The sequence below is a fragment of the Epinephelus fuscoguttatus genome, linkage group LG8, assembly GCF_011397635.1.
Source record: "Epinephelus fuscoguttatus linkage group LG8, E.fuscoguttatus.final_Chr_v1".
In the NCBI taxonomy this organism is placed as follows: domain Eukaryota; kingdom Metazoa; phylum Chordata; class Actinopteri; order Perciformes; family Serranidae; genus Epinephelus; species Epinephelus fuscoguttatus.
In genome coordinates, this window is record NC_064759.1 from 14,402,023 (window position 1) to 14,415,250 (window position 13,228).

Here is a 13,228-nt window from a genome sequence, read left to right on the forward strand (position 1 = left end):
CATTCTTTTGGCCATTCCTGAACCGTTTTTACAGTGAGGCCTGGTGTATCGTCCAATTGTACCGGGGAGTGCTGTTGCTAGGAGGAGGAATACTTGGTATGCAACGGTGTTTGGCTGGGCTGAGCATGTCAGGTGGCATCCACGACTGAAGCTCAGGGGTAGAGCAGGTCATCCTCTTATTGGAAGATCAGCGGTTCGATCCTTGGCGCCTCCAGTCTGCATGTGAAAGCATCGCTGAGCAAGTTACTAAACCCCAAAGCTCCCGTTGGCTGTTCCATCAGTGTGTGAGTGCGTTAAAAACTGAGTAGCCTGAGTAGCACCTTGTATGGTAGCCTCGGCCACCATTGTGTGAATGTGTGTGTAAATGGGTGAATGCGACTCATAGTGTGAAAAGCACTTTGAGTGGTCAGATGATTAGAAAGGCGCTATACAATTTACAAAAAAACAAGAACAAAGATGTGTATCTTTCACACTTTTATTTACACACTCTTAACATTTGAAAAAAACAAACACACAACTTAATACACAACGTTAAAAACCTAACCTGGCCTTAATTCAGTCTTTTATATACAGTGCAATAACAAATATACAGTCAAGGCCAGATCACATAAGGAATTAAAAAGCCACGTTGCAGTGACTTGATCACATAAAATATACATATCAAAAAGATGCATTTTTTATTGGAGAGAAAAAAAAGTGTTAAACGTCAGCAGCTTGTTCAGCGAACAACGAGATCCATTGTAGAGTTTATAAAAGTGAATAAAAAAGAGTGTATAATAAACCTTGATGATGAATTTAAAGCATCACTGTTGGGTTACAGCGTCATGCCAAAAGTCCGTGTTATAACTGAGAAACCAGCAGAGGCTGTTGAACACTAAATTCAGTCTGAGAGGCTCTTCTCCCAAAATAAAACACAATCTATCTATGACACATCAGATTATTAAAATTAGAAAGTGTAACAAATCAATTCTACATTTCTTTGGTAAATTAGCTGTATCTCTGTGGACACCTTTAAAAAAAGGAGCATCCTGATTACAAAATGATTTCTTAACACATTTCTCTACATATCGCTTCTACTAACAACACAGTTTGTCACCACGTCAGAACCCGTGTAAGGTCTGCTAATTTTATCACAGACCCCACAGTATTAAGTCTTATTAACAATATGACAATATGTCACATACAGCACTTGTCTGTTTAAAATAAAACACTAGCTTATGATTACGTTAGAGGCCGAAACCTAAGGCCCAAGACCACTAAGTCTCTACAGTCTCTGTAAACACAGATTAGACTTATTGTTTTTCTTTTCAAAGAAAAAGTCACTGATTCAGTCTAAAGGAAGGCAATGAGTTTGTGCCACTGAGTCATCATCCCGAAAAATAAGTCAGAGGGGCTCCTGTTTTATTCCTGAACCTTTCGATATGTGATAAATGTTCTCAGCATTCTTCTCCAGCCTCTTAGTGGCAGGGGTCAAAGGGGTATTTGGCGACACCTCCACGAAGCTCCACCTCTGACTCAGACCAGGCGAGGATGTCTCCTCTGAGGTGGCTGCCGCAGGACGCCAGGCTGTAGATGTCACTGGGAGTCAGGACATGTGACCACATGTGCAGGTCGGACATCTCGCCCACAAACGACTGAGTGGCATCGAAACGACCTCCCAGAGTGTCCTGAGGTAGGGAGAGGAATGTGAATGTAATTAAAGCAATTTATCCACAAATACAGGTAGAGAAGAGCCAAAAAACAATGGCTTCCCAAGACTGTATATTGTTTCAGGCTCTAAGCTCTTCATTGGGCATGTATTTGATATTTAGCATAATAAATTCTCCCCCTTTCTGCATCTGTAGTGTGCATCGACAGGGAGTGAATCTCTTTGTCTTTACCTGTTCCTGTCCCAGGATGAAGACACCTCCAGGTTTGATAGGGTGCCAGGGGGAAAGATTTATCCCAGACCCCCTCTGCACTCCATCCTGGTAGGCCTCCCACTGTCCGTCTCTTGTTGACCAGGTCACACACACGTGGTGCCACTTCCCGTCACCCAGAGACAGGGGCAGCGTTGCAGCCTGGGGATGGTGAGATACAGACTCAAGTTAACACAAGTAAATACAGAAGTGAGAACATAGTTTGTGGGAGATTGTGTGTGTAATTAAAAAAAAAAACTTTTTTTATTAAGTGCAAAACATGGATGTATAAAGAGAATAATATAATACTGTGTTGGAGGCAGGGCGCCTGTTCATGCCTATGAAAGTTGTTCTGTGAAATATTACAGTATGCAAACAGTGAACACTACGCCGGCATAAATATCCCATCATGCAATGCGTCAGACGAGACAAAAGTTGCAGTAAGTGACAACGTTCATAATAGACAATGGCAGGCAGTGACCAGACAGCTCTGTATCGTCAGTTTAACTCTTAAGTATAAGATTTCATTTTGTTAGTGATATATATTTTAAATTAATCTTAAATTTCCAGTAGATCGGAGGTTGGTACAGGTTACTATGGTTATCTGTCTCTAACAGTCAATGAGCCTCTCAGGCAGTCTCAGTGTATCCGAAAAGATAAATACTGTTGTTTATTCCAGGCCCCCAGGAAGTGCACCAGGCTTTGACGCCAATTGTTTATAGTGGCTAAATGTGGAATTACAACCTCTGGCTCCATCACGTGATGTCATTGAGCCCAAAAAGATTTTTTCCCATTGATTTTCATTGTGAAAGAGACGTCTCTGAATCAGTGCATGCATTTTTTAGAGCATCACAACCTCCTCAAAATGACTGCATTCACTCAGCTCGAAACCATCTCTGAAGCCCAGAAGAGCTGCACAATTACATCATTTTATCGCCATGTGAGTTAGCTGAATGCAAAACTAGAAGTTAGCCACTCAGTCGGCGCTTGATCTATGGGCCCAACTATGTGGAAAATCCAGGTAATTTTATACCTGGGAAGTTGAATTTTATTTTGCTTCATGCGCCACTGAGCAACTTCTAATGAAATGAATGGGGCCCTGCCTCCAAAGCTGTATCCAACTCTCTTTATAAATCAATGTAAACAAATGTTTGTGATTATAAGACACATATTTGGTATGTAGTGAATAGTATGTGATATTGAACGCAGCAACTGTTAATGTAGGTTCCTGTCACTCTTATTAAGCAGCTGATTGAGGAAATGTGTCTCTAAACCTTTGACACTGTAGTACGGTTTCTGTTTATCCTCCCTCACCTTGTCGTCTATCAGCAGCTCCATGGGGTTGCTCCCCCACTCGATGAGCACCAGTTCATTAGCCTGTCCAGGTGCAGAGTAAGAAAAAGGTGTCCCCAGGACGGGCCCAACACCTGCCTTGATCCAAAGACACAAAGTCAGAGCAAAGATCTCCTGCATCAGCGTCCTCTTCATCCGCCCATACATGTAGTTGGTCCTTATGGGGAAGCTGATCTGGAAGGCATCGGGACTCTTGAATTTCTTCCTGGAACCTGTCGTTGGAGAGAAACAACATTATACCATGATAAACAATTCACTTTGAGTCATGTCAGTAGGTTTATTTACTAACTGTTCTGGTCTGGAGCTTTCGATCGATTACTCAGCAGAATGAGTTTGCTGAGTCAACTTGAAACTATTTAAGACGCTCAAATTTTATTTTTTTATGAGCAATTTGAAAGTGTAATCCGCTATGTTAATTCAATACACTTTTTGTCAAATTCAACGATAATCTCCTCATGGACTGTTAGCTGTCTGGTCTTTGTGCACACTAAAAAAATCTGCTGTTCATACACAGCCCTGGGTCTGTAACTATAAAACAAATAAAGTGGCTTGGACGAGTCACACAACACTGTGCTGGCTAATCAGCAAAAGTTGTGGATGTTAGTGCTTATGTACAGGACAGGAGGAAGGTCATGGATGTAAGGGAATGGTCACACATGAGCAAATGCAGGCAAGTGACTATCACCTGACGAGGTAATAATGTGTGGTGGTTGTGTACCTGCGAGGTGCAGCTGGTTGAGCACTGACTCCAGTTTATTTGAGTGGAAACCAGTCCGTGGCCCTGGTTCTCTGTATCCTGTGTGTGACAGGTAACTGTGACTGTCTGCTTCGTTACTGTGGTGATCATCATGATCGTAATGATCATCATCATCATCATCATGATCTTCGTGGTGACTGTCATGGTGGTCGTCATGGTCACCATCCACATCATGATGGTCATCATTGTGTCTGTCATCATGATGGTCGGTGTGGCTGTCGCTGTGGCTGCCATCATTGTGGTCGTCCTTGTGGTCATTCGGGTGTCCGTCATCGTGGTGATCATCATCGTGATGGTCGTCGTCGTGATGGTCTCCGTCATCTCTGTGGCTGCTGTCGTCATCGTGGTGGTCCGGGCTGCTGAGGGCGGAGGTGTGATGGTGCAGCTGCTGCTCCAGAGCGGTGATCTTCCTCTGAAGCAGCTCCTTCAGAGAGCTGGAGTAGGCGATGGATGTGTTCCTCTTCTGCTGGGGGAGGTGAAGAACACACAGGTGAGGTCTTGATAAGCACTTCCTGTCACTTAAAGGGATATTCCCCCACAAATGACCGTTCATATTGTTTAATCTTGGTCTCATTTATCCAGCTGTGTACTCAGTACTTACCAAACACATGCATTGTTTGTGCCCAGGTGCACTACTCTTATATGAATGTTTTAAATGTTAATATTTTAGCAAAAATGCATCTGTTTGGGAAGTTCTAAGTTCACGACTGGATAAATGAGACTGATTATACTGCACAAGTTGTGTGAGAGTTAGTTAACGGACGTTTTGATATAGTTTTGCTGAAGGTAAACGTGGACTCCAATGACTTCAATTCATCAAGAATTTTTCTCAGTTTTTGGATTTTCCTTTCTTCATAAATTCATGTGAGAAAAACAAAGTTTTCATCAGAGTTCAAAGTAACACTGTTGATTTACAAATGATCATTTTGTGGGTGAAGAATTACTTTAATCCCGCTGCTTCCAACAGAGAGGCATCAGTGGTGCTTTGGCAAAGACACAAACTGACCTCAAGGGATTGTGTCAGCATGTGTCAGTCTGTTACCTGCACTTATGTGTTTATTGAACTTCTTGGCCTACTATTTACATTCACTAGTAATCTTTCAGTGTCAAATGCAACAGTCAGATATTTATTTATGTTCTTCTTGTATATGTGTCTGCTCCCCTTCCTCTTAGGTAATCCAGGCTTTGCCCTGGTCCATGCCCCGATTACCAGACTGTCAAGGGAGATCACGGTAATTACTGCTGATGTTAGACTCGTGCCACCACCCAGCCAACCCCGCCTTACACACTGCACAGCCCCTGACATCTGTCTCTGATCACGATCCAGGGAGGAGAGCCAGCAGGAAAGGGCAGACAAATGTACCGGGAGAGTAAAAACAGTGAGTAATTAAAGAGGCGACCAAAGCGTCAGTGTGCCCAGTTAATACACTGCAGTGACGTCCACCACTGAGGCGCCCACTGAGGGACATCAGAGTGACTCTCTTGGCAATGTGATGTGTGGCTTACTGCAATTAAGTAATTGATTGTTCCTTTGTCTAAAGTACTTAGCAGATATACTACTTTGGGACTTCCGGTGATGACAGCATCATCATGTCTAAACAAATGAAAGCCATATATGGACTGGCTGCACATCTAAAGTGTCTCTCTACTTATCTCTTTCCTGTTCATCAGCTGTATTATATTTACTTTACTTTTTTGTCTGTAGTTTTATTATTTTTGATTATAAAGCTGAAAAAGTTTCCTCCTCTCGCTGCTCACCTGCAGGTTGTCCAGCCTCTCCTTCAGCGCATGCAGCATCCTCTCCATCTGCTCTGGTGAGGATGTGATCTCCCCTGGCGTCACATGTTTATCCTTCGCCTGATGGTTGCTGCTGTACCCTCCATCAGATCGTTGCCCCCCTACAGAGGGGTAGTGCGGTGAGTCTGGGATGAGGTTTCCATGGTGACCCTGGTGGTTGCTATAGTGCCCGTTGTCATTGTACGTGTGATGGCCAGCCACTGATGCGTGATGAGAGTGCGAGCCTGTGCCGTGGTGGTCGGTGTGAGGCGTCGCATCTCGTCCGAGGCCCTCGCACAGGGTGAGCTTGGCCGTCAGCTCCCTGATGGTCTCCCTCTGGTCCAGGATGGTCTCTTTCTGCTGAACGAGGCTCTCCCTCAGGTGGAGGATGGTGGCTTTGGCCTCTTCGCTCGCCCCCCACCAGCCAGCAGGAGGTGCACTTTGATGGCCTGGCCCGCTGGGCCCTGCCGCCCCTACGCCTGGACTCCCTGTGGGGAAGCAGGCAGGATCTGCATCCACGGGGATAGGGGTGCAAACAAAGCGTGGGTGTGCTCCATAGTCATAGTCAGACCCTGTGCTGGCAGACGCAGGGCAGGGGAAGAGTGAAAGTAAAGAAAACACAATAGGAGCAAGGAACAGGTGAAGCAACTGAGAGGTCCTCATAATCTCCATCCACAGTTCAGCCAGTAAGACTAAGGAGCTTGGCTTCACTTCAAAATGTGTGATGCCAGTTTAAGGTAAAGGTTGTGTTGACTTCTTTGTTGTTGGAGAGGAGACATCGGGGTGCAGGATAACAAAGATCTCAAAGTATCTGTGAGGAACAACGTGAAATAACAGTTTTGTCTTTTATCTTCTTTGTCACACGATAGAATTATTTTATTCTGGATGTCGCCTTGTCTCCTCTGTCACTGAAGAATGGAGAAAACCTGTAAGACAAAACATCAGATTTTAGATAAAGGTTTTTTAATAGCGTCCACAAAGGGTTCACACAATATACCTGCAGTAAAGAAGCTTTTTGTTGAGACCCTGTCGCTGCTTTCTTAATTATGCTGTCGTCACAACATAATTGCTGTCTGGATTATGTTCAGACAACGACAACGTTTCTCTCAGGTAACGAAACACTACATTTATGTACCAGGTAAACCTCACAAGGAGGACGGCTGGCATATGAAATGCACCTTGACAGCAGAACCCATGACCAGGCTTTTGTCTTATGGCACAAATACACTTTGGTTAAGGTTAGGGAAAGATTGTGATTTTGGTTTAAATTTTAATAAAAAAAATAATGCTGTAGTCACTACAAGTGGATTAAATATTGCAAGATTGACTATTTTGGCGGAAAACAACTGAAATTTGTTGTCAGTGAAGATTTTTTTGATATATTCAGTATCACAATTTTGCGACTTGCCCTGCAGTTTAACCTCTTGTGACCCTGCGTCCTCATATGAGGATGTTACATTTTGGGTTTGCTGCAGCTTATACTTCATTTTGTTTAATTTAGACCTGTTGTCCTCGATTGTGGACACTTTTTTGTGCCATCAAGCGGTAGCAAAAGCACAATACACTAATTCATGTAAAAACAAGATGGCAGCCATGTATGCCAAGTCAGTCTGCGGCCAATCCTGCCACAAAAGTGAGCAAAGTTTTTCCCCAAACTCTCCACTGCTCAAAGACAGTGCTCAGTTTTTTATACTTATCAGGTCCTACTGATCCCAAATTGCTAGGAGAAATTAAAAATGCATACCAAACAAAAGTCCAGGTCTCAGGAGGTTAATTAGTAACATTTCCTTATTATTCCTTATTATGTTCCTGATTATAAGGCTGTAGTTGTTTTGCACTGCATTTAATTTTCAGGTTTATCTTGTCCCAGTGTATCTACAGGGCAGACATGAGTTGATCATGTCTTCACTGTTGGAGTCAGTGTTCTTAAACAAAAAAAAGATAGTGAGGATGTGATGGAGGATGAACACCTCAGTGCGTCGTCTCCGGCCCCAGTTAGCTGCAGTCTGTCAGACCAGTAACCTTACACGGTGCAGGCACGAGCTAAAATAACCAGAGGCTGTCCAGACAAGGATTAGTCCAAATCAGAAGTGTGGCATCTTGATTGAACCAGACGACGAGACTTTTGTCAGTACCTTTAGTGTTTGATGGTTTTTACCTCCTGGAAGGCTGCGAAGAGCCATTCAGTGTTTTATTTTTTATTTAAAGAGTTAAATTTGATGGTTATTTAAAGGGTAACTTTGGCATTTTTTAACTTGGGCCCCATTGTCTATGTTTTTGTGTCTAAGCGACTGATGTGAACAACAATTTTTGAAATTGATACATTTCTGAGAGATAGGGGGGCAGCTGGCAGTGTCTTCAATGTAACCAGATGGGGCAATTGTGCACCGTCATTGTACATCCATTAAATGTGGTTATTTTTTGCTACAGACAGGCTCAGGTTGTTATTACAGGTGTTTCTATATCATTCGCTTAATCTGGTCTGTTTGTGTGTTGTTTTTTTAAGATTTTCTTTTGGCATTTTTGCCTTTATTAGATCGGAAAGTCTTGTGTGAAATGGGAAGACATGGAGGGAGTGCCATGCAGCAAAGAGCCAGAGTTGGAATTGAACAAGCATCTCCGACAAAGCCTTTGTACGAGGGGTGCCTGCTCTACCAGGTGAGCAAGTGGGCATCCCCGATCTGTGTGTCATTGTGTCAAAGTCACGCTCAAGGAGAAGTCTTGCAAAGCCAAGCTTGACATTTTGTTTGCACAATTCAGAAATCCGTTACTACAAACCATTGTTTTTTTTCTCTTCTGATCTTTTAGATATCACTAAACTATGTTTTCTGTACTCCAACAAAACAAACTATTCCCGACGCCACTCTGAAACTCTCACTAATGTTTCCCCTGTTGTCTTCCTGCAACAGGTCACATCTTCAGACTTCAAACGAAACCTCTCTTTGAGCGAGATTCAGACACAAAACTATTAAGAACTGTTGTTCACATTGGTCTCTTAGACACTCAAACGTGGGAAAATAGGGCCCAGTTGAATAATACCAAAGCTCCTCTTTAAGTCTTAGGCCCGTAGGATTATAATTAAAAGCAGTATATCGTTTAAAATCTGGATCCCAGCATGTAAACATTCATGTGTCCACGTGGCTCCATATTATATTCTCTGTGTCTATATCACAAAGCCCCTCTGACCCCTCTGAGCACTGTAACATGTCCTTCATTATACAGGGTCGGCATTTTGAAATGGCACACACGTGATGAGGCAGCTAAACCTCACTGACCACCTGTTGCTCGCAGTGACCAGCCTCCACAATGTGTGTGTGTGTGTGTGTGTTGACAGTTCATACATGATTCACTGTACTTTATCAATAATGAAACACAGTGAAAACATACATACAAATATAGCCTGTGACAAAGATCACGTCTGCCCTCACAGAAATCTCCTCTTTAATTGCTAATGCAAAAATTATTTATTGAGCTGCACAAACTGGAGAATTATTCCTTGATGTTTTATTATAATGATCTTAATGTTCTTACCTTTATAAAGGGGAAACAACCTTTGAACTGAAGCATGTTCTGTCTCTGCTGTCCCTGTTGTGATTTACAGGGCTTAGAGGACAGACAGATGGTCGCGGTACAGAACTGTGTCACACCCAATCACCACAGTTTAGCCCTAAGTTTATTACCACCCACAGGTCACTCAATTAACCTAATTGCAAACAGTTGTTGTGCCACCTTAGCCAGAGATAAGTGGGCTTGCATGCTTCTGTGTGTGTGTAATCCACGGTGAGCGCAGGGGTCGTCCACCATCCCCGCGCCATATGGTCAAGGTGGATATTTTTAAGTAGTGCGATTAGTCCCAAATTAAAAACTGACAACAGCAGTTAGACCTGTGATTAAAAAACAGCCAGCTGACAAACAACATAAAGAGCTCCTGTATTTGAAAACAAGCAGATTCTTTCTAGACAGAGAGTGGATGACGTTTAAACTGTTATTATAATCAACAAGTGCATTACAAGATTAATGTCAGCCTCATTATCTGTTGAGTGGCTCTCCTATAAACTGTTGAGACACTTTGTCAAAATAAATCACAGTTTAATGTCTTCTTCACTTCAGATAACACGTACATACACTTTCTAGTCGTTCTTGTTTCCAGTGTTTTGGTTTTTTTTGCTGTACAATAATTCAAATATACATATTGATAGCAAATAAGCAGATACACTGCACACAAGAGGGCTGAATTGCTTTTTCTTTTGATTTAGTCTTCACTTTGAAATGCTACAAACAACCATTTTGTGTTGTAGCATTTCAAAGTGAAGACTAAATCAAAAGAAAAAGCAATTCAGCCCTTGTGTGTGCAGTGTATCTGATTATTTACTATCAATCTGATGTTTCCTGCTGTCACCTGCACCAAGTTATGAGGACTGACAGTGCTGTGCACAGTGAATGTACTTTTAAATGAGTTCAAAAATACATATATTTAATTCCCCTCCTTTTTTCCATTGAATTTAACACATTCACAATAACAATTTAACAAAAATGTGCATATCTAACCCTAGCAAAAACAATAATTGAAAAAGCAGCAGTCCATAGTTTCCATTCAGTTTCAAATCATTCAACATTATGAATTTCTAAAAACCTTGTATAGGTTCTCCACTTGTCTTTTCTTTTCTTATCTTATCCCTAGTTTTAAATTAAGTCTGCCGTTAAAATGCCTCTTCACTTAAACCTATGTGATGCTAAACATCTATTTAACTTAAGATCATATAGATTATCTTCCCCTAAATGTTACATTATGTAGTTAATTATGTTTTGCATGCTCTCTTATGTCAGTCTAGTTACCCCATGTACAATTTTCCCCAGCAATAAAGATGGAGCATTAATTGTCAGGGAAAAAAGGTTTTAAATGCTATTTATGTCTTGTCATCATTAGTTGTAACATCCATGTCCATTTTGTATAAGAGCACAGTCTGTTTTTAAAGTTTGGTTATCTCTTAAGATATATAGTGTGGCTGGTATCCCATCCACCAACTCTGTAGTTCATTGTCATGGCCAGTAACACATATTAGGACAGTAAAAATGAAAATCAATAAAAATATTTTTTCTGATCGACTTTTTATCCCGCTTTAGTTGGAATCTGACAAACTCTGCAGCCAATTCCTTAAACGTCCTTAAACAAAATATGTGACATTGTAATTCTTCCATTTATGCATCAGTTAACTTGTTTCAGGTTCCTTCATTTACCTTACCCTACATTTTAAGACAATCTAAAAAATATAAATCTACCTCTGGTTTTAGTCATTGTCCCTCCTCACTGTGTCTTTTCTGTCAGATGTAACAAACATGTCACTGATGATCTCTCACCTGCCTTTAGTCACTGCAAAGTTACACCCAGCCAACAAACAAACAAAAAAGAATAAATGAAAATTAAAATGCTTTCAGTAACTGACATCAACAACACCCAAACACACATTTCTGTCTTTTGCAGATTGTTGCAGGTGAAACTGCTTTGAACACAGAGCCTCAGTTGTTTTATTACTCTCAACAAGTTGTTCAGATTTCTCACTGAAAAAGTTAATTTGCTTCTAAACTGTAAAAGGTAAACGCAGCGCCACACTGCAGCTCTTCACTGTCCTCTGTGTCATACCCTATTGAAACACCTGAACTAATATAAAACACATGAAGATGCTGTTCCAGTTAGATGCACATTGTAAATGCATCCTTACCTTGGAGTCCCAGTGGGTGCAGCCTGTGTCTCCACACTGTGGTGAGTTAGTCCACCTCACACTCTGATCAGACTGAGAGAGATTTACTCCAGAGGAGAGCTCAACTCTTTCTACCCCTCCTTCGTGTCTCTGCCTCTCTGTTCTCTCCTCCTCTCCCTCAGCTTTGTTGTGTTTTTCTTGTGAGACCACACCTCTTTTCCTGACACACTCTTTCGACTGCATGGCATCACATTTACTCCATCATCTCTATTTTTATCCTTGATATGTGATCATATTAGTTACATATTACCCAGCTCCAAAAATGTACATAAAAAGTTTATTTTTTTTAATTTGACCTCTGATTTGCAGTCATCCTCTCTACCAACACACTATCATTGGCTCAGATCCTCCAGCACGACGTCACACAGCTCACCTAGATCTCAGCACGGGAGTAATTGGCTTGGATTGGATTAATTGCTCGTCTCCTCCAGTCTGACTGACAGCCAGAGACAGGCAGCTGCGAGACAGCAGATGGCTGATTTAAGGTCAAAGAAAATCACACAACAAACAAACAACGGAGCCAGTATGTTAAGTACAGAACAGACATTTATTCATTAACATTAGATAACAAGTTCAGACACAGTTTAAAGCCTAATTCATCTCTGATTTTAAAAAGAACCCGCACTTCTCCTGGTCTTACAAAATAAACGTCGCACAAGTCTGGGCATGGTCACTTTTAAAAGATGGTTACTTGTGTCATGCGTTATCTTAAAATTCATCCCAGTCACCAGATGAAAATGTTGCCAATGTATGTTTCTGCAAACCACATATACATTCTATTTGTATGTTTTATATGTTTCATATTAACATGTTTAAAGTGACATAGGCTAGTTCAGACTACATGTATATGAGCTGACTTTGTCATCTGGAGGTGGAGGGGATGGTGGATGGTGTGGCCCCGGGCGAGATGCCTGCCAACCTGCAGACCACTGTCCAAGACAAAGAAATAACCACAATAAACCACTTTTTTAAAGAGCCATCGCTGCATCTTGCAGCATTTTTTAGGCACCAAACATGATTGTTTCTTAGCAACCCATCGCTGTTTTTCCACTGAGATAGTACCATGAAATGCTGTTGTTTTTTAATGAGACATTATTGCGCTTCCTGCTGGGATGGTGCCGCCAACCCAGCCAACATTTGTATGTGGGGCCCATGTTGGTAGTAAACAGGCTGAAAAATGGGCCCTATATGGGATTGTTCATGGGTTACATATTAGCCCCATGGCAACTGCCCACGGGTGGGTTTACCCAAGTGGGCCTCAGATAAGATGCCCATTGTGGGCCCATACCCACTTGCTACCCAGGTAGCCCCAGCATAACCACGTGGGGCCCACTTGGGTAAAGCCATCAATGTGGGCAATTGGCATGGGGCCAGTTTGGAACCCATGGACAGTCCCATTAAGGGCCCATTTTCAGCCCACATGGGCCCTAAATGCAAATGCTGGCTGGGGAAAGGGGGATGTTTTTCACTGAGACATTACTGCGTCTTCGTGCGTTTTTTTAGCCACCAAAACCAGATATTTTAAGTCAAAACATAATCGTCTCCTCACCATAACCAGTGGTTTCTGTGCCTAAATCCAACCACACGTTAACCACAGCATTGTTGAAACATAAAATTTTAATGTATCTGCTACATAATATCGCACAAATGTGACATACCACTGGTTTACATATACGTACAATTCC

General features: G+C 42.0%; 1 protein-coding gene across 1 annotated transcript; it reads right to left on the reverse strand.

Moving 5' to 3' along the window:
* Positions 1–1,433: 1,433 nt before the first annotated feature.
* si:dkey-283b15.2 (neuronal pentraxin-1) lies at positions 1,434–6,456 on the reverse strand. The gene is made up of 5 exons (XM_049583926.1): positions 5,767–6,456; positions 3,970–4,471; positions 3,213–3,463; positions 1,881–2,060; positions 1,434–1,667 (listed from the first exon to the last, which is right to left on the reverse strand). The coding sequence occupies exons 1-5, from the start codon at positions 6,454–6,456 to the stop codon at positions 1,458–1,460; spliced, it is 1,833 nt and encodes a 610-aa protein (XP_049439883.1). The 3' UTR covers positions 1,434–1,457.
* Positions 6,457–13,228: the final 6,772 nt, after the last annotated feature.

Excerpts from the sequence above, each read along its gene's own strand:
- si:dkey-283b15.2 (XM_049583926.1), bottom strand. The coding sequence starts at position 6,456 with ATGGAGATTATGAGGACCTCTCAGTTGCTTCACCTGTTCCTTGCTCCT. Across the intron at positions 3,464-3,969 it reads CAACCAGCTGCACCTCGCAG|GTTCCAGGAAGAAATTCAAG; the intron begins GTACACAACCAC and ends CTCCAACGACAG. Across the intron at positions 2,061-3,212 it reads AGCTGCTGATAGACGACAAG|GCTGCAACGCTGCCCCTGTC; the intron begins GTGAGGGAGGAT and ends CACCATCCCCAG.